At 37.6% G+C, this 20813-nt stretch overlaps 1 protein-coding gene across 1 annotated transcript in view; it reads right to left on the bottom strand.

Annotated features, from left to right (window-relative positions):
• Window positions 1-20813, bottom strand: part of pard3ba (par-3 family cell polarity regulator beta a) — a 126424-nt gene that overhangs the window by 63560 nt on the left and 42051 nt on the right. Inside the window, exons 5-11 of the mRNA XM_057332435.1 lie at window positions 20112-20203; window positions 14214-14300; window positions 12345-12470; window positions 11466-11896; window positions 7392-7531; window positions 7016-7141; window positions 1156-1341 (exon numbers count right to left, since the gene is read on the bottom strand). Coding sequence (XP_057188418.1) covers window positions 1156-1341; window positions 7016-7141; window positions 7392-7531; window positions 11466-11896; window positions 12345-12470; window positions 14214-14300; window positions 20112-20203 — 1188 coding nt within the window. The remainder of the gene's footprint in view (window positions 1-1155; window positions 1342-7015; window positions 7142-7391; window positions 7532-11465; window positions 11897-12344; window positions 12471-14213; window positions 14301-20111; window positions 20204-20813) is intronic.

Genomic DNA, 20813 nt, shown 5'->3' with positions numbered 1-20813 from the left:
GCGCGGCCCCTTTAAGAGCTGTGTCTCTACGCAGATCTGAAGCCACTCCCATTTTCACAACTTTTTGCATTCATTTAAGATTTTTTATTTATTTTTATTGTGTTTATCAGAACATGGTACACCGAAAATATACAGTGACAGAGCACTTTCAAAGGCATACATTTTTTTTTAATTATTTAAGATTTTATTTAACACGTTGAAGTCTGTGCTTACGAAAATGCTAGACAAAACGGGCTTACTGACATAATCTTGTGTGTTTTTGATCATCAAAGCTCGAAAGAGAACTTAATACTGATGTGCTGTGTGACAGATTCACTGACGCAGCCTTAAGCCCGTGACTGTATACACCAGACTGGACCTCGCCTTGCGTTTTGCCGCATCCCACAGCTAGAAGCTGTCTATTTTCACTCAACACGTCAAAGCAACTGTTTCAAATCCTGTACATGAATAAGAGCGTGATTATATAATGTAACGCTAGACAAAGGATGACAAAACAAATGGATAATATTTTTTGCGCGTTAATCTGAAAAAAATAAATCGCATGTGTTAACGCGTTAACGTTGACAAGCCCTAATATATCGTTTTATATTTATTCATCTATTTTATATATGTTTTATAATCTAAGCAGAGAAAGAAGAGTGACAAGCAGGAGAACCTGAGGCGGAATGAAGAGCTCAGCCTTTGAAAAGGTCTATATCTTTAAGCGTCTCCTTCAGCGCCATTGACGGGTCCTGTGATGCAGCTCGCGCTCACTGGAGTCCTGATAGAGGCCACCTGTGAGCCCACTCTTGATTACAGAACCGATAGAGGAGCGAAGACATGCCCTTATCTACATGGAAACACAACACCTGCTGCCCTCTTTCATCCTGGAGGGAATGAAGAGAAGAGTGTGTGCATCTCGAAGAAATAAGCCTCGCTGAAGTTTGCCGTAAAAGAAATATCTTTAATACCAGGTGGCGCATAAAAGTTCCCCAAAATCCTAATGTGCCACAAATGTTAGAATACATTTGTCTTGTGTTTAAATTCAGTTTGAAAGTGTAGGTGCCATCTGCACGATCTGTGTCTGGTTATGTCATCACACGCAAGGTTTCCGAGAAGTCTGTGAAGTTTTGACATAAATGTGCATAAGGGGCACTGAGGCTGGCTCCTTTTTACCTTATGTGCCGCCCCTCCGTGGATGATAGACTTGATGAAGATGCCCAGGTCTTCTCCGGTCTCCCGGGACTTGTTTCCCTTCAGACTGACCCCCAGACCAGCTGAGCCGGAGTCGCTCAAAGGAACTTCAAACATCAACTGCTCTCGGCCGTCCTCCGACAGCAGCGGTCCAGACGCCTCTCCTTGCTGAAAATAACACACACACACACACACACACACACACACACACACACACACACACACACACACACACACACACACACACACACACACACACACACAAATATGAGCTTCTCTGTTTACACTAGGTCACCTGCTTTCTTGTGGTTTTGTTTATATGCATCAAGGCTTAGAGGTGGACGATAGGACCAAAATCTTAAACCACTGAGTCATGTTCCATTACAATAATGGTATTTTTTATGGAAATTCAACCCTATAACAATAGCTTTTTTTGTGAAGATTAAGGTCACCTCAGAGCCATTGAGAGAGTCGCGACAACGTACATTTTCACGTGTCACATGATTCATGGAGCCTTCAGATAGTTCCAAGTTCGTCACAATCGGTCTGTTAAGCCGCAGCTCCATGCGTTACTAATAACTTCCCGGAACTATTGAGAGCCTCAATGAACCGCCATTGCTGTGAAAAAACTGTTCCATTGGAGTCAACGGAGTTGACGCAACTCTCTCTCTCTCAATGGCTCTAGGTCACCTGACTATCTGAAAAATACCATTTTAAAAATATAAGGCCAATGTGTGAAGGTAGAGTCCAAGTAGTTTGTTTTCTTCAGAAACCTTTTAAGTAACATCCTGACTGAACGTTACATGGCCCAAGGCATCCGACAAATCGTACTTTTCCAACACAATACAGCGAGTGTCTGTGAGTGAGGTCAAACTTTGGTCTCTGTGAGAATATCACATGGGCTGCTCTGGTGGTCCTATCAACACTTGAGCATCAGATCTCACACCAGGACCTCCCGAGGCAAATACTAATACACACTTTACACAATATAACAGACTGTTTGAACTCAAGCTGACAAAAAAGGCTGTGTTGAATGCTCCCTTCTTTTAAAGTCCCTTTGGATAAAAGCGTCTGCTAAATAAATAAATGTAAAAGATAAATGTTATTAGTTTCCATGTTATTCAGGTCCCCAAATATGACTCTGGTACCTCAAACACATTTTTTATAAGGCTTCGTCATCCACCAGGTCGAAAATCATAAGTGTGATCTCTTAGATTCAATCTTTGTGTCAAATCTCTTATGGGGGGTTCACACCAAACGCGAATTAAGCGATTTGCGTGAGCAAATTACATACAAAGTCAATGCAAAGACGCGAATAGATGCAAACTCGTGGCAGGCGAAGCGTATTCCACGCAAGTTGAAAATATTTGTCATCTCGCATCACTTTTCCAGCGAGTAATAAAGAGCGAGGAACGCGATTGTTTGTTCGAGTTTGGTGTGAACACAGCATTATACAGAGTATGAGCAATAATAATAGTCATGCACACACACAGAGCACCAATGGTTGTGGAAAAAAAGTAGCCATGACCTAAATAACAAATATAAAAAATATGGCATGACAAAGCAGAACACATCCTGAGTGAGAGAATAGAGAATGATTATCCAGTAAAACTCAAGGACACCTAAAGGCCTCAACAGCTCCGTGACCCGACCTCTCATCCTGTGTGCAATGTGCTGTCTGACCCCTCCGTCCGGTCTGATGGGTGGGGTACATCACATCTACATCCACAATATCACCTAACAAACTGACTCGCAACAAACTCTTTGTAGTCAACGCGATAAAAAAATCATATCTGTGCAATGCGCCCCAAAACAGTTTTGCATATCTTATATTGTTCAATATGCAATAGTGGCCAAAAGTGATGTCCAACTTTGTACAATTAACATCTCCACTGTTATTTTAAATATTTTATTGAAATTAATTTTTTAAAAATTGAAATTTTGCATGCATGTTGCATTGGTGTGTTTGGAGGATAAACTGAAGCTTAAAAAAAAACAATCACACAATATTATAAATACAATAATTGTAGTAACTAATAAAATCAATAAATCATTAAATAAATAATAATTAAAATTGATTAAAAATTAAATTAAAGTAAAAGTTTACCAAGGCAAAGCCTAGAAAAATGACTGCAAAATATTATTCCACAAGAGAAGATCAACCAATATTAATAACAGATAAAAATGTAGTCAATGTTTGCTTATTTCCTGTCAGCATTTAGTTTTTATGTATATTTTGTTTATTAGAATAAAACCCATATTCCCTGATATGCTGTGCTTTGCCTTTTTTCTAAATTATTTTGTCTGATAACCATTTAAAAAATTTAGTTTTTGGTCCATTTTGTACCAGACACCTCTTATTCGGATGCGATAATGTAACCTGAGGGGGCATTAAAATTTGACTTAACCACTACTGTACAATAAAAAAAAAGTTTTATTTTACTTTATAACACCAAATTTTGCAGTGCATGCTGGGAAAAAATGTCTACCAAGCACAAAATAATATTAGATTATTGACAGCAAAGCAACAATCTGAAGGATTAATGAATTAATATGATGCTAAACACAAGAATTTAGCATTAGTTTATTTATTTTATGTACAATGTAAAACGCAACTTTTGTCAAATTTACAATCATATTTAGGTAAGATAAGTCATCTATTATATCTTCAGAGGGACGCCGCTCACAGTAAAGGCTTTTTTGTGTATGTTTGATTAACTATCGGCCATAGACCATCCTGGACCAGCTAAAACCACCCTGGACCACCTCAAAACTGACCAGAGCAAGGATATCAGAGTCACCAACACATTAGCACCATGACCGAATCCCAAAGGGTTCGAGACAGAAAAACAAGATCTTAATTCTGTCAACGACTGCATCTCTCGTCCGCATCCACACGGACAGCATCCAGCCGCTAACAGGATGGACATTTATGGTATCGCCTTCCTCATTTCCTCCCTAAAGTTCCATCTGATTTTTAGCAGGCTGTTATAAAAAGATGTTTTATTTTTGATAATAGTTGATCATTAGCCAAATCTGCCATTGGGAATTAAATCGGTAGCCTGTATTTTTTTTTACTGACGGTGGGTGGTTAAAGACGTAATCCAATAAAATGACGGAAATGAAGGAAGGTATTTATAGAGGGTATTTTAGAGTTGGATGCGTTGGTTTGTCAGAATAAAACAAATACGCACACACACAAGCGCACCCCCGAAAGAGGCAGATGGTGAGAGCCGTCATTATATCTTTTCATATCCATCTGCCAGAAAAAAATATTTCTCCTGAGTGTGTCATTTTTCTTTTTTGCCTGCCATCGCATTTCTGCTAAAATGTACCCTGGCTAAGAAGCGGCAGAGCTAACCTACTTTGAATTTGAATAAAGAAGAAAAATGGAGGAGTTTTTTCTCTGTGAATAGATACTGAGGAGAAGCTCTTTAAGGCGTTTTTTTTGTGCCCAATGAGAATGAATGGGTCAATAATAGTCTGTGTCAATGACATACAGATGCTCTTTTTGAATAGATCTGGATAGAATGATTTAACTAAATACAAGGCTTAATCCACAAATAATCCACAAATAGACCTCATATTTAAAATTTATTTTACTTTTGATAAATAATTAGCACTTTATAGTAAGGTTCCATTTGTCAACATTACTTAATGCAATTGCTAACAAACTCATTATCCTTTAAATTTAATACAAATGCAATACAAATTGTTTGTTAAGTTTCTTATCTATTAAAGATTCAATTCTTAATTTTTGCCTCTCTATCGCCATCTCTGTTGGAAACATGAAATCTAATGGACCAATAATAGTTTGTCAAAGACCTACAGATGCTCTTTTTTAATAGATCTGGGATGAGCAAAGATTTAGCTAAAACAACACTTTATCAACAAATAAACCTCAAATTTAAACTTGATTTACTTTGAATTATTATCTAAATAGACTATTATTATTATTATTATAGCATTTACGCTTTATAGTAAGGTTCCGTTTGTCAACAACATTAACCCGATTACTAACGTAAACTCACTATCCTTTGTTAACGTCAATGCAAAAACAAGCTTAGTTTATTGTCTATAGGCTAATTCACACTGATCCAATAAATCCAACAAACTAGGGCTGGGTGATACGTCGTGCGATTCTTTTGCTCTCAGTTTCTCAATTATGGTTAAATGCCGCCACATCCGAAAGCCAGAGGGCGCTCTTGAGCAGAAACTCCGAATATGGAAAACAGAAGAAGAACGATTAGTTCCAGGAAATGCCAATGGTCATATTCTATCGCTGTTCTTCAAACCTTTTCAGGTATTTTCATGATAATAAAGTATATTTAGTGATGATGTTTGATGAGTGTTGCTTTTTCAAATGCACGTTATAAACGACTATAGTACTTCCTACTGATCAAAGAGCCGTAGTTAACGGAAGAGCTGCATAAAACACAGAATCGATTTAGATATGTATAATTAGCGTGAATCGTGATATATATCGCCGAGCCCCACAACAAACTCCAACAAACGTCAATATACTAAATTATCATTCACACTGATCCAAAATAAGTTTCTTGGATCAGAGTGAATTAGCTTTATTAAAGATGACATCCATAACTTTCACCTCTCTATCGCCATCTCTGTAAGAAACATAAAAATGCAGGTTACTTTGAAGTTAACCCATGTAAAGAAAAATACGTAAATCACATCAAACTAAATTGTTTTTATAACTGTTGAGTAGTTTTAATTTGATTAAATACAATAAATATACAATAAAATATTAATATAAATGGATATCAATATAAATTAAATATAATATAAATTGTTATATCATAACCAAACACAGACCAGAAGTTAACTTCAGGCCAGGTGCGACCATCCGATGAAACAAAAAATATTATTATAAGCTTACCACTGTGAACTGTGTAAGAAAACCGCTATTTTTATATGTACCAATAGCACTTGCAAATTAACAGATTTTTGTTCATTTTTTTCAAAAAGTTACAAATAGTCTTTTTACCTAATGTTTACAAACACAAGTACTGATGTATTTAAAATGTTAAAATGAAAGTTAACCTAAGATGTTAACTAACGATAACAAATGGAACCGTATTAAAAAGAGTTACTATTAATCGTTAATAAAACATACAACTGCTTCCAGTGTTTCAGTTCTAATATCGGATCACAAGGGTATAAATAATTTAGCAAAATCTCTACCATCTGACACATTTCTGCCAATATATAAATATATTCTAGTTCTGACTAGATCGCGGCAGTTATTAATCTGTAACCTTTCCAAACCCGAAGTCTTTGATGCGCAGACACGGTGTTGTAAATGAACTGTGGATAGACAGAGACACAATGAAGGGATGTGCTTTCTCCTCCTGTGATGAGGTATATACGAAGCGTCACAACTGCACTTTTACTCATCTACAGGGGGCCGTCTGAGTTTTAAAGGAAGAACAGAGATGCTTTAAAGTTTAAAGGAGGTCAACTATCAACATGCCCCCATGCTAACATCTGGAAGAGGGGACGACCTGCACTGGCCCGAGGCTTCCTGTCAAACCGCTGGGTCGTGTAAACCGCTTCCTGCCGTGTGCTGAATTGACAGTGTGTTAAAAGTGCATTGGGATCGGCAGCTTTCAGGATGTTCAGGGATACTTAATAGTCCAAAAAATCAAGTCTCTACGTTACTCGTTTTCCTATGTATGCCAAAGTAAATCATTTTATTATTATTTGCTTATCATTGACCGTCATTCAATTCCAATGGAAAAGAATCGAAACGTTCATTTATGTAGCGCAAATGGCAAGGGATGAGTTGAAAAACGTTTAATACAAACAATGTCAGAGGTCTTACCAGTTCTCTGGGCATGAAATCTTCCTGTCTTCCCACTATCAAAGACACAGTGTGTTCCAGTTTGGTGCTCCGTAACATAGCAACCAATTCTTCTTGCGTCCGTCCTGTGATATCTACTCCATTTACCTGGAGAAAGTAAAAATGCGAATTTCCACTTTGCCAAGCCAACGCCTCGAGATGGAAAATTAATACGGTCAGTCTTTATTCCCTATCAACACAATGGTCACTTGGCCCATTTAAGTCAATGGTGTGTCACTTTCTAAAACAATGTCTTTAAATTGCATTGAATACAATCGATTTTTAAAGCATGGCATTTAACATTCTATAAATAAGGTGGAGCTCTCATCACCGCAGCGATGCAGGAAACATGTAATACCTCCAGGATACGGTCTCCTGATTTGAGCCTGCCGTCTTTAATGGCTGCTCCGCGGGGCAAAATGCTCTTGACCAGAATGGGTCCCGGACCATGAAGAGACGAGTCTCTGGTTACCACGGTGAAACCCAGACCCTCCGTACCTGCAGACAGACGGACAGCAGAAACATTAAACGTGCGTTTAAGATGAACCCGTCAACCAGAACTCCATGGGAAATGGAATTCGTATGATTTCACCGGTGTGCATTCATGGAGTATAAAACTGTGATAACTTGCCACCAATTTCCATTTAGTGTTTAGAGAATCAGAATGCTTTAGAATCAGTTTTAGTAAGGTTTGTTTGCAGCTGAGCTACTGCAGCTGAGCTACATTTAGATGAATGTTGAAGGCAGTACGGCACTTCACAACGACAGTGATTTGTAGAAACAAAGCAACTGGAAGACATTTATTTGTAAGGAGAGCTGGTGATTTGAGGTGACAAGGGCAACCAACATAATGGAAAAAAAATTAGCAAAAAAATCACTGTCAACTGCAAAATTTTCTAAATTATTAACCATTTCAATTTCCATGTAATCAGCATTTCTAGATGTCTAGATGTCTGTTGAATTCCAACAAAACCAAAACTCAGGAGTGACAAAGTCATTTAACAACAATGTGAAAGACAGACAGCATGACAAGACACAAGGAAAAATGCAGGTTATCACATAAAAACATTTTTTTTGGAACTTTTCCTAAATACATGTAGAAATATTACTGTTGTATTGCTTTAAAGTGAATAGGAACTGGTTTTCTTTGCCATATTTAAGTTCTGCAAAAATACAGAGTATCATTTCTGTTATTTTCACCTGTTTCTACAGTTTTTTTTCTGCAAATAAATGCAAATAGAAACAATATTTTTATTTGGGAGGATTATTGAAAGTAGTTCACAGAATGAAACAAAAATGATCATTTTACCTAATCCAGGGTTCCCACACTTTCATCAACACCAAATTCAAGGAACTTTACAAGCACATTTTGGTCAAATTTAAAACTGTTTTTGTGTCGTCGCCGGGCACTTTGGGAAAAGGATACCATTTTTTATGATTTCTCTCTTCACAAAGGGCCATTTCAGAAGTCTGTTAGCAAAGGGTACATGCAGGCACAGACATAAATAGACACCGCATTGAAGGCTTTGGCCTGTTGCTGTTATGGGTTCAACAATGCTGCCATATTGGAGAGGACAAGACATAAACAAAAGGGAGCTTCTTTGAATAAAAAGCACAATAACGTTTACATTTCACATCATTTTTTTAATGATTTACGGTCTACGTGGAGTATAAAAATGTCTTGTCTGGAGTTATTTATAATATAGATAGTCAGACTTTTATACAGGAATTTAGAAAATTCACACTGGTCAATTAGTGATTTGACTTATTTTTCATAGTAACTGTGGAGACATTCCAATGAAAGTATGGGATACTGTACGGTACAGGCGCCCGCTTATCATGATAGAATAAAGGACTGAAGCGGAGACAAGTATCACACAGAAGGGGTTTCTTTTGCGATGACAGCCGACTGGCTGAACATTATCCTGATTTTAACATGGCTACTTGCCTCAAGAGCAAATTATACCATGTATTATGTATTGATTTTAAATATTTTATTAAACCATTTCCAACAAATGCAAACCTACTGCAGGGAAAACATGTTTACTTTTGGTTTTTAGGCAAAAAAAAGTTTAAAAAAAAAAGACAAACATTCAATTTGGTTTAATCATTTGTAAATATAATCTCATATATGTTATTATTATTGTAATATATACATTGGGATGATTGTGCATTATTAGTTTTGATAATAAACAGATGAGAATGCCCTCAAGGAGCTTAATTCAAAGGGTTCTGCCCTTCAAAGGTAGAACAACATAAGTGAGTTCACTTCTGTTTGGAATTCGCCTTTCATTTGAATATTTTTATTTTCAATTTATTTATTTAGCATTCAATGTGACAAGTAATCAACGGTGACCTGAGGGCGCTATGTACGCTCAATGTCATCTGTCGATCTGCGTAAATAGTGCTCTGGAACGTTTCAAGACATTATATAAAATAAATTGTAAATAAAAATATATGATATTACTGTATGATGATTATTATTAAGGTTATATTCAAAATTAGGTACAAAGCAGTTTCTAAAAGATACAGATCTCTGAAGCGTGCAGGAATACACCAGCATTCAAACATTTCGTTCCATCACTGCTGATATGGTGAACTTGATAAAAAATGACTGAGCGACTTCAGACACAGCAAGCTCAAATATCCAAACCTCCACCCAAACACACAGCAAAAGTTCATTACTGCAACAAATAACACTGCTGGGAGCATGTTTTTGTTTTCGCTAAACCAATGCTACCTAGCTAGCATTTCAGTGTTTCTTAACATCCTAAAAACTATTCAAACTCTTAAGGCAAATTCACTGACAAGAATAATGATAACTAATGAAATTATTCTTGAAATGAACGTAGCTGAAAAGAAACATATTTAGCAGTGGTTTAATACAACATATGTTTGACTGTATATGATCTTAACCGTTTTGCTTGATGCATAACCTGCTGGTGTACTCCACATCTTAACTTTGATAAACCAAATTTTTATTATAGCTCAAGCATCGTTGAATTTGCACTTCTCTGGCATTGAGCGAGTTAAATAACTCCACGCCTCTGACTGATTTATGCAGGACTGCACATGATCATGACCCATCCAGTATGTATATCAATTGTAACAGATACAGATTTTCAGAAATTTTGACTTTTTCAACATTTTAAGATCTTTATTGACAGCATACGGCTCAACTGATCCAAGATCAGGTCTGAATGCTGATTGGTGCTTTACACCCTCGTTCGTGTTGAAGCTCTGGATTTCTCTTAAAATGTCTGAAACAGCCCGGCGCGCTGATAAATGCTTACTCAGAGATTAGACAGCCCTGCACTTTAATTTCACACGCCAACATGTCTACAGGAGGCGAAAGAGAAAGATGCGGGACGAGATATAGAGTTAAAGTGGACTGATATAAAACAATGACAAAAGGTGGCGCTGTATATAAATCATTTCAGAAAGCTGAAACACTCGCTAAAGAGAAGATGGGAAAGGTTTGATATCAGAGCGGCTTTTGCCAAAATAAAAACTATTTTGAATAAGAACTGGGATAAATTCCTCAGATTATTAATACTGTAACTGGATTAAAAAACTGTACCGTTACACAATTCCTTTAAATCTGCATAAATTAACAACAAAAATAAAACATTTAAATACTTTGTAATGTCAAAAATGTAAATACGAATAAAAATGGTTAAAAATAATAATACAAGACGGCTGAATCTAGAGATTTTTAGCATAAATTCAAGGCCACATGGACTACCATGATGTAAAATTAAATATGTATGTATTTATTATTATTTTGCAAAATGGTTTTTATTTTTGGAGTGAACTTGAAATTGAGATTTTTTTTTCGGACAAATACAGACAAAAAAATAAACAGAAGCAAACGTTTACAGAATGTCATACTAAGACAGCGGATCCCTCGATCCTCTCGTCCGCAGGGAAATGTGTTGTTATTGAAGCCAAGATCTGTGCTTTCTCCCTCTCATTCACTCTCTCTCTCTCACACACACACACACACACACACACACACACACACACACACACACTCTTGACTTAAAGCTGTCATAGAGCACATAGGCCTATCCGGCACACTAAAGATGGCGAGTGATAAAATCTCATCTCCCAGAAGAACATGTGACATTAAAGTATTAAACAATAGCAGCTGTCAATCAGCTGAGACCAGAGATAAAGCGAGAAAGAGAAGGAAGGAACAAAGAATGAGAGTTGATACACATCACTTTTGACAAAGGTACTGTTCACCACTGCACCTTTTGGACACAGTTTAACCCTTTCTGCTCAAAGCCAACATGACGACAAGATTCGCACAATCCTTGTTTAACTTCACAGGACAATAAATGAAAATTACAACGGGACCTTATTTTAAAAAGGGTGCTTTACTTTATTTCTGTTAGTTAGTACTTTCACACTCTTAACTCTAACTTACCTTTCTTCAAATCGATCCTCATTTTCTTCCCGGACTTTTTATTGATCGTATTAACCAGTGTGGCGAGGGCTGGCGTCTTTTTGGGGGCGGGGCTCTCGCTACGATCTCTTAGCATTGGCGACACGCTGACAGGAGGAGAGGGCGTGTCTTTGCGCATCTCCACTGGGGTGTTTCTCGCTAGAGGAAGCTCCTCCTCTTTTAGGGGCGGGGTCTGTGAAAAAGGGGGCTCCGGAGATGGCGTCGTGGCAGTGCCGGGGCCGAGTTTTCGGACCAGGAAGGGACTCTTAGGTTTAGGGACTGCCAGGTTAGGATCGGTGTCGTTAAAAAGTTGCCCGATTAAGCTCTTTTCATAGCGGAGCTTGTTGTAAACTGGAAGCACCTGCAAACGCACTTTAAAGGAGGACATCGCTTGACGAAACACCTCCTGGGACCTGCAAAGTCAAGAGCAAATTATGCTCATGTTTATCTCAAACAAAGTATTTTAAAAAAGAGATACTATAAATATTCTAACAATATTACAAAAGAAATATTTATTATCAATATATTTGCACATTGATAAAAGAAAGCAGAACTTTTCAGAGTTCACTTGAGGATGCCACAAAGAAATAAAATCCACCATCTTTTGTAATTGTGTTATTTTTTCTTTCTAACACAACATTTCTCTGACTTGTACTCTAATAGCACCACTTCATTTAGCGCTGAAGGCTGTCCGATACGTTGATGTCACCTAATAGAGCAATTCCACACTTGCGGTGCATGGTGAAGTAATAGCACTAAAACTCTCGTATGAAAGAGAAAACAACACAGAAGACGAATGTTAAAAGTAGAGAATGAAGTGGGGAGATGAATGTGTGATGGATGGAAGAGTGGAACACTCACTGAGCAAAAGACTTGTCTATTAACTCCACGTCGTTGATCTGAACGATGCACTCGTCATCTTTAAAGATGCCCTCTCGCTCAGAGCGGCTGTTCTCCTCCACCGATCGGATGTGTAGACCCAGAGTCCTGATGACAGAAAAATAAGTTCAACGTCAGTAATGTCAGAATTCAAACTGAAAAATCTCCATTTAAAATATTTTTGTTTTATCACCCTAAAGATCGACTGTTAATGAATCTAGACTAAAATGTAAATAAAACTGCCATCTTGTTTGTATTAAAGGTTTAACACTGCAGCTTTAGAATAGCAATAAATCAATTTGATCAGAGTTGAGACCTGGTGGTTAGCACATAAATTCTTCATTAGCTTTACTTTTGATGAACGATAAAAACTTTAAAAGACAAATAGATAAATTATTAAATAAAAACTAAGTAAAAACAATAATTAAAGCAAATTATTCCCATTATTCCCAAAAGTCAAATATGGCAACACATCAATAACGTCAAATAGTTATTGCATGTAATATTTTGACACGCAAGAACCAATGAGATTATAAATTTATCAACAACTCAGATGTGCTTGTTTAGGCCTTTAACAGTACTAAATAAAAATTAAATATATTAAAAATATTAAATATGTTGTAAATAAAATGATTATATTAAAAATAAAAGTTTAAAAGACATTTAAGCCACTGGAGTTTTAAAAAAATTTTTTATCAGCATGTGCTTTTAAGAGCATCAACATTTTGGTGCCCACATAAGAAAATAACATGACGGCATTTTAATTTACATCCAATATACATCTGGGATGACATAAGTGCGAATACATTTTTTTCATTTTTGGGTGAACAATCCCTTTAACACTGTTGTGCATCACTAAATCTACATCACATTTGTCTTTTCTCACATTAAAGTTCTTCTAGTCTTCCTGTTTTGTGTCCAGACATCTCATGCTAACAGTATCAGTGACACCCACAGCGAAAATCACCTAAACACAGGATTTTAATTTGCTGCGACTTCCTTAAACACTTCAAGGTTTTCTTTGAGACGTTCACACCCCAGACCGAAAGCAGTTCACCAGTCCTGCCCACCTACAGAGAGAGTGAGTCTACTTCCATCCGGTCCACACCAGGACACACAGACCCCAACAACAGGAAGTATGTCACCGTCCACCGAGGGAGGACTTCCTGTCTTGTAGCGTGTGTGTGCGTCCTTGTCCCCGAGCCCTGAGCTTATGACCTACACCTTCCTACTTCTTGTGTGTGTCCGTGGGTGTGTGCATGTGTTTATCATTGGCGAAACCGATTGAAAATTGAAATGAACATGAAAGTGTACACAAAAGTGTACTAGAGTAAAGCAAATTAATTTCTTTAACAATATTCAATATCGGTTTCGTCCCAAAAGTAACGCCACTGGTTGGGCCAGACGTTGATGTCAAATCATGCAAACAAACAGAACCGCAATAGCCCATCCAAAAATAAAATTCTGTCATCATTTATTCACCCTCCTGTTGTTCGAAACCTGTATACGAGTCTTAAGTAGACAACAAAAGACGGTATTTAGAAAAATGTTTTGTGTCCATTCAATGGCAGTCAATGAGGGCCAATGTTGTATGTTTACCAACATTCTCAAAATATCTTCGGTGTTCTGCAGAAGAAAGAAACTCATACAGGTTGGAAATGACATGAGGGCGAATAAATGATAACAGAATTTTCACTTTTGGGTGAATTAAGTAAGCCAACCTTAAAAATGGCCTGCTCAGAACCGCCTCAGCACATTAAACTGGAATATAAGAAAGCGCACCTCATTTTTATCTATCATCACGTAAGTGTGTGAGCTTTACACGAGTAAATGTGTGTGTTTGCGGTTTACCTTCCGCTCAGGGATGAAGAATAGGGTATAACTTTAATTCCCAGAGGCCCCATGTCTCCAGAGATCTCCACAGTCCGGGTGAGCTTGCTGCGGAAAAACAAAAATATCTGGTCACGGCGGTAGCATTTTTCTTGGCGGAAAAGTGGAAAACAACTTCAAAAAACTGAAAAATACACTTTGGAAGTGGAAACTTTGGGCGAAACACAATTACATTAGCAGAATTACAGTCACATGTCAAAATGACAAGGCAAACGGTCATTACGCTGTCTTGGATATCAATGGAGTGGGTTCTGGTGTCCCCAGGTTGAGAGCAACCCGCACCATGTATCAGGCTTGAAGGTAAAGAAAAGTGTGTGTGTGTGTGTGTGTGTGTGTGTAACATTGCAGCGTTCAATCAGCTCTCCCCTGACCAGGAAGTGGGTTGTAGATACACACCTACACATATGAAATGAACAAAATTTGTACGTTTTCTCAAAAAAATGTGTCATTATGCTTGTGAAAAATGCTTTGCAGTTGCTAGGTTATTCTGGATTAGGGTTGGGCGATATACCGGTTCATACCGAATACCGGTGTGTATTTTTGTTATGATATGAATTTTTAATATACTGCATTACCGGTGTATGTCGCTTAAACAACGTGCGGAACGCGGCGCAGCGCGACACTGTTTCAGTGGGGTCCCTTTTCACTGTTGCACTGTGACCAGCCATTCACACAGAATGTGCCTTTCTATGCCGCGGCACTACTTTATCATAATTTTTCTATATAAACATGCCCTAAACGGAGGCGTTTGGATGTTTGAGCGCGTCTCACGCATGAGCGTTAATGTTAGATCCAGAACCTTTAAAGGGGTCACATGACACGGCTAAAACGAATATTATCGTTGGTTTTACATGTAATGCAATGTGTACACACGATTTAAGGTTTAAAAATGCTGTATTATCCGCAAACCGTGCATGTTTGTATCTGCTCTCTGAAACACGCAGATTTTTTACAAAGCTCATGGCTCTGAAAAGCGAGGTGTGCTATGATTGGCCAGTTAACCAGTGCGTAGTGATTGGTGGAATACTGCAAGCGTGTGACGGAAATGTAACGCCTCTTACCATATTTGGAACATCAGGTTCCTCTTCAATTGTACTGACAATTTGCGTATACATTTGGGCGGTAATTGTGTATACATTTGGGCTTGCCTATACATTTGGGCGTATACATGCGTATACTTGCGTATACATTTGGGCGGTCTTAGTCAACTCATACCACGAGCTGACGTAGATTTGTGGGGGTGTGGTTACACGAGGCGTTTCAGGCAGGTCTGGGTGAGCATTCGCCTTTAGATAGAATGCATCTTTTGTTCCCACACTTTAATTTTTGCAATTTTATGTGTCTAATACATGCATGGGCAACTTATAACACACCAAAGACACAGAAAAACACGTATCCGTGTGTCACAAATAGTTTTGATAATCTGTAAAGGTCCTTTCAAAAAATTTGCCTCGATTTAACTCATGACGTCCTAAGTGTCTACTGAATGTCTAAGTATCTACTAAACGTCTGGGTTGGGTCATGTGACAGTTTATGATTTTTGTGTTCCAAAATTTAACACGTGGTGTCAACATGAAAAAAATCATGTTTTTGTTAATAAAGGTGGGATTCAACCCATTTTATAGTGAGTTGTTAAATATCATTTAATAATGTAATGCATTTCATTTAAAGGCCTAGTGTGTGAATTTTAGCGGCATCTAGAGGAAAGGTCATAAATTGCAACCAACGGCTCACTCCCCCCCTCCCCCTCCCTTTCGAAGCACTACGGTGGCTGACAAAGGACTAAGATGTCGTCACGTTTTCGCTTCTTTGCCGAAGGAGATAACGTATTTACAAAACGCCCTCTGTAAAGCAGTTTGTCCCTTTAGGGCTACTGTAGAAACAACATGGCGAATTCCCTGTAAGGGGACCCGCGGTGTATATAGATAGAAATCGCTCATTCTAAGGTAATAAAAACATAACGTATCATCATGTAAGGTCTTTATAAACCTCCGAACACATAGTTATGTATATTACATTGCATTTCTGTCAATAGATCCTCCTAAAAATGACACACAGGATCTTCAACCTGTTTTGATCACATTTCTTGAACAAACTTATATAAAACAAGTAAAAAAACATTTCGGAAATGTTCTGTGGTCTAAATAATCTATTCCAGGGGGAAAATATTGACCTTTTACAAACAGTTATTTTTTGCCACCGCTTCGTACTCTTGTTCGCACACACAGACACATACCAAAACCCATTTGCTCTTTTATCCTGCGGGATGACATTAATGGCCAAATAAATGACCTAAAAGCTCCAGTCACCACCATTGAGTGTGTGCGAGGAGAGCCAAAGGCAAAGGTGTTCACCTGCATCTCTCATCCTAATAAAAGCTAGAAGATGAGAGATGATTCAAACTCTTCCATCTCTGCCAGAGAAAAGACTTTTCGAAAGCTTCAATCACAGTTACACACCGTCCTGACACCCACTTGAGCTCCGTTCCAAAACCTAGCAAACTGTGCTTTCTAAAATGAATCCTTACTTGTACAGCACTCTTTTCATGAAGTGTACAAGAAACGATTTAGGCCGCGGTCAGACTACACTGAGCATGCGAAATTCCATCGGACGGTGCTGCAAAAATGGGCAGGAGCGATTCCTCCATCTTTACATTTCTGTACCGAGAGGTTACGCTGTGACGTTTTGATCTTCTATTGGTCTCACGCACTCACGTGACGCGAATTCGCAGGTCAGAGTTCACAGCACTAGTACTTTGCCACGCAGCGAAATGTGAAATATGTCTGGACGGGCTTGCGTTTCCGGTCTGACGCATTCGCATGCGTATGAATGGAAGTCAATGGAACGAAAAGTCAAGTGTGACTATGGTTCATTCAAGATACACATCAGTGTATAAAGCATAGCATACTTTTTACACCAAGTATGGATACTTGAGAGTTAAACACTTAAGTGTTGTCCATCTCTGTAACAAACCAATTTGACATGTTAAAGGTTGACATGTTTTCTGTCTTTCTTTCTTTCTTTCTTTAGTCTTTATGCCTCTCTTCATGATGACCTGTTGATTCTTAAATGGATTTAATTCATGTTCATTTGAAATGATTTGTTGACGCGGCAGTCTATTTTTTAAGTCATAGATTTATTTTAACTTCAAATAAGTAAGCAAATGCTTAATATCAATATTAAAATTGGCCAATAGTTGTTTGTAAAAAAAAATATCCCTTGTTTCTTGGCACAAGAAGTTGCAATGTGCACCAGACTTCATGACGATTGTCAGCGCGATGTCACATTTATAAACAAATTCAACCAATTACACAAGCATTGAGAAGCGTAACATTCCTTTTTTGATCTGCCTGGTGCATTACCAAGACAAGTATTTAAACATCACATACAGATAATAACATTGTTTAGTCCAAGCCTGTGCACTGATGTTTCGCGTGCTAAACATGCGATCCCTTTCATTTCAAATGGAATTTAATTGGCTGTCAATTTTGTGTCATCTGGAAAAATTCAATCGCTCAACAAAATTGTTTCTCTGTATTTTACTGCTTTAGTTGAGGCGGAATCCTCTATTTTCCTGAATTTAGAAAGATTTTTTTTACTTTACAGCTACCGTAATCGTCCTTGGTGTAAACAGGCTTTTTCAATGGTGATGGAAACTCAGGCGACGCTCCGGCCTCTCAGCCAAGGTGATGCTCTGCAGTAAAGCGCTTCAGTGTTTAATGAGCTGTACAAGTGTGTGTGTATCAGTAATGCTGATTGACAGAAGCAGTGAAGAGCGACAGGAGATAAACTCCATCCCTCTCTCAGGGAGAAGAGATGAGGTCACATGACCTGTGATAAGAGCCACGGCACCCGTGGAGAAAACGTGCTGTGCTCACGTCTGCTGCGCCGTGGCTATGGCAACAAGTGTACATATTAGGATTCAAAATGATGAAACGTGAGCACACACACAAGCTTCCAATATTACAGCAGTTTACAAGATCTGAGCGTCAGAGTAGGTGTTAGTGTAAAGTGAACCTGAACTGAAATCAGGTTTATTTTTCACGCGGATCTAAGATCAGTTTTAGTTCTTAAAAGCTGCTATAGAGAAGCATAAAATGGCTTTTAAAAAATAAAATCTGCACATCGCATTAAAGAGGAGTTTTATGCATGCCTAAACTGTAAATCTAAAAAATTCCAAAATTTCATTCAAGTAAAACAATTTGAAGTGGGGAGAATATCACATTATGAAAAAAATATCCCAAGTATATTCCTATTGATATTTAAATTTTCTTAGCACACCAAGGTGACTAGAAACATGATGTTGTCCAGTCATGACTTCTTGTTGCGCAAGAGAATAGATATTAGTAACACAAAGCCCAAACCCCCTTAATCATTTATCACAATGGATAAAACCAAAGAATATAGTTCTGAAGTGCTACACAAAATACAAAATGGCTTTAAGGAAATAGTTTATATTTAATTTAAATTATATATAAACATTTATTGATTTTTATATTTTTCTTAAATATATACATGTATGTGTTTGTCTTTATAAATTCAAAATTAATATGCAAATTAAACAGACTTGTATTCTGTAAACACAAACTTTTATTCTGAAAGCGATTAATTGCGATTAATCGATGCACGGACCTATAAAAAATAAAAACTGAAACGCAATTTCTGGTACATTATAAATAGCTATGTGAACACTTAAAATGTACATTTATATAAATATAACAAAATAAATAAATGTATATTTTAGGGCTGTCAACTTTAATGCGTTAACGCATGCGATTATTTTTTTTTAGATTAACGCGTTAAAATATTTAACGCAATTAACGCGCAGCATCCGTTTATTTTGTCATCCTTTGTCTAGCATTACATTATATAATCACGCTCTCTTTCATGTAAAGTCCTTTAAACCATTTAAGCGCGATTTGAAACAGTAGCTTTGACGCTTCAGTGTAGATAGACAGCTTCTAGCGGTGGGACTCGGCAAAACGCAACGCGACAGCAGTCCCGTCTGGAGTAAGTCCCGTCTGGAGTATACAGTCCCTAAAGGCTGCGTCACTGAATCTCGGGCAGACACCGCACCAGTATTAAGTTCTCTTTCGTGCTTGAATGAACAAAACCACACAAGATTATGTCAGAAAGCCTGTTTTGTCTAATATTTTCTAAGCACATATTTCAACGTGCTAAATAAAGCCCTATATGAATGCAAAGAGTTGTGAAAATGGGAAAGGGCGTCATCATTCTTAAACCTGCTGCTGTGACTTCTGTCACTGAAGTTAATCAAAGAACAAAAGAAAAGAGGAATTCAATGTGTTTTGTAGCTTTAATACCAAATTCTAAATTAAATACAGAATTAAAGACTGTAATGCGTTTGAGAACTTAATTCAGTTCCTGTATTTTTGCTGATTGCTCTCAACTATACTGTATTCCAATTTTAAATGGCTATAATTAATGTTAAAATAAAGCTATAAAGAATATATTTAATAATGTTAAAATAAAGATACAAATAATACATTTAATAGAGACATTAGTTGCAGTACTAATATCAGAATGTTGGCTTTCATTCATAAAATGATGTTGTTAAAGAAATCTGTTGTTTCTACATTAATATGGAGATTAAATGTGAATTTATTAGAACGTAAATGTATATTTAAAAACATTAATGTTATGTGTGATTAATCAGATTTTTTTTATCAATTGACAGCACTAGCATAAATACACAAGTAAAAATATCTGTATTAAAACAAACGTAACCTTAATCCAACAACAAAGAACCATTCAAAACAAAGGCCACACATAATCTCATGACCGATTATTCCAAACTGATCTTTCACAACCTATACCCACACACAGACTCTCTCTCACCTCATTTCGATTTTTCCAGCCGTGGTATTCGGGACATCCACTTTGGGTTTGTCCATGGCCCCTCCCTTCAAAGTCGTTGCATGACCGGTTTCCTGTCAACACAAAATATACAATTACCACTACTTTCGCTTCCCCCCCCCCCCCCGAGGACCCAACACAACAACACAGAATCCAAATGTCCCCTATTTAGCACAAATTAAACCGGTCCCTTAAACTAAACATAGTTGACCAATGAAACACTTTACTGTGTGTTTGTTATTGCTCATTCTCAGTTTCTATCTGTTGTTTGAAGCGATTAGCATCTCACCTGGATATAGCGATAGATTAGGAGACAAAATGCAAATTAAGCAAACATAAACACCAACACAAAAAAAAAGCACCAGGAAAGAGAAACATCCACTTCTCTCAGCGTGGATCTGTCACTAATGATGGTCCAGTAACGTACCCTGTACTCCACCCAAGGCACACACAAACACATGGGACCCCCACTCACGGGACACACACAAAAAGTGACCTAGATTATTAGAGCGGTGAGTGATTATCCCCCGTCAGGCCACATGCTGCAGAAGGCCGTGGGGCGAAGGAATCAGTGGGCTATTGTTAATGTGCTTCTTCAGTCTTTATTTAGTACACCAGGACTATAGAGAGTGACATTTTAACGGAAACATGGCTGGATGACAACTGAAGCCTGCGTAAACGCAA

The sequence above is a fragment of the Triplophysa rosa genome, linkage group LG4 (assembly GCF_024868665.1).
Source record: "Triplophysa rosa linkage group LG4, Trosa_1v2, whole genome shotgun sequence".
In the NCBI taxonomy this organism is placed as follows: domain Eukaryota; kingdom Metazoa; phylum Chordata; class Actinopteri; order Cypriniformes; family Nemacheilidae; genus Triplophysa; species Triplophysa rosa.
Note: the sequence above shows the minus strand (reverse complement) of the source record. Positions and strands in the feature narration are given on the sequence as shown.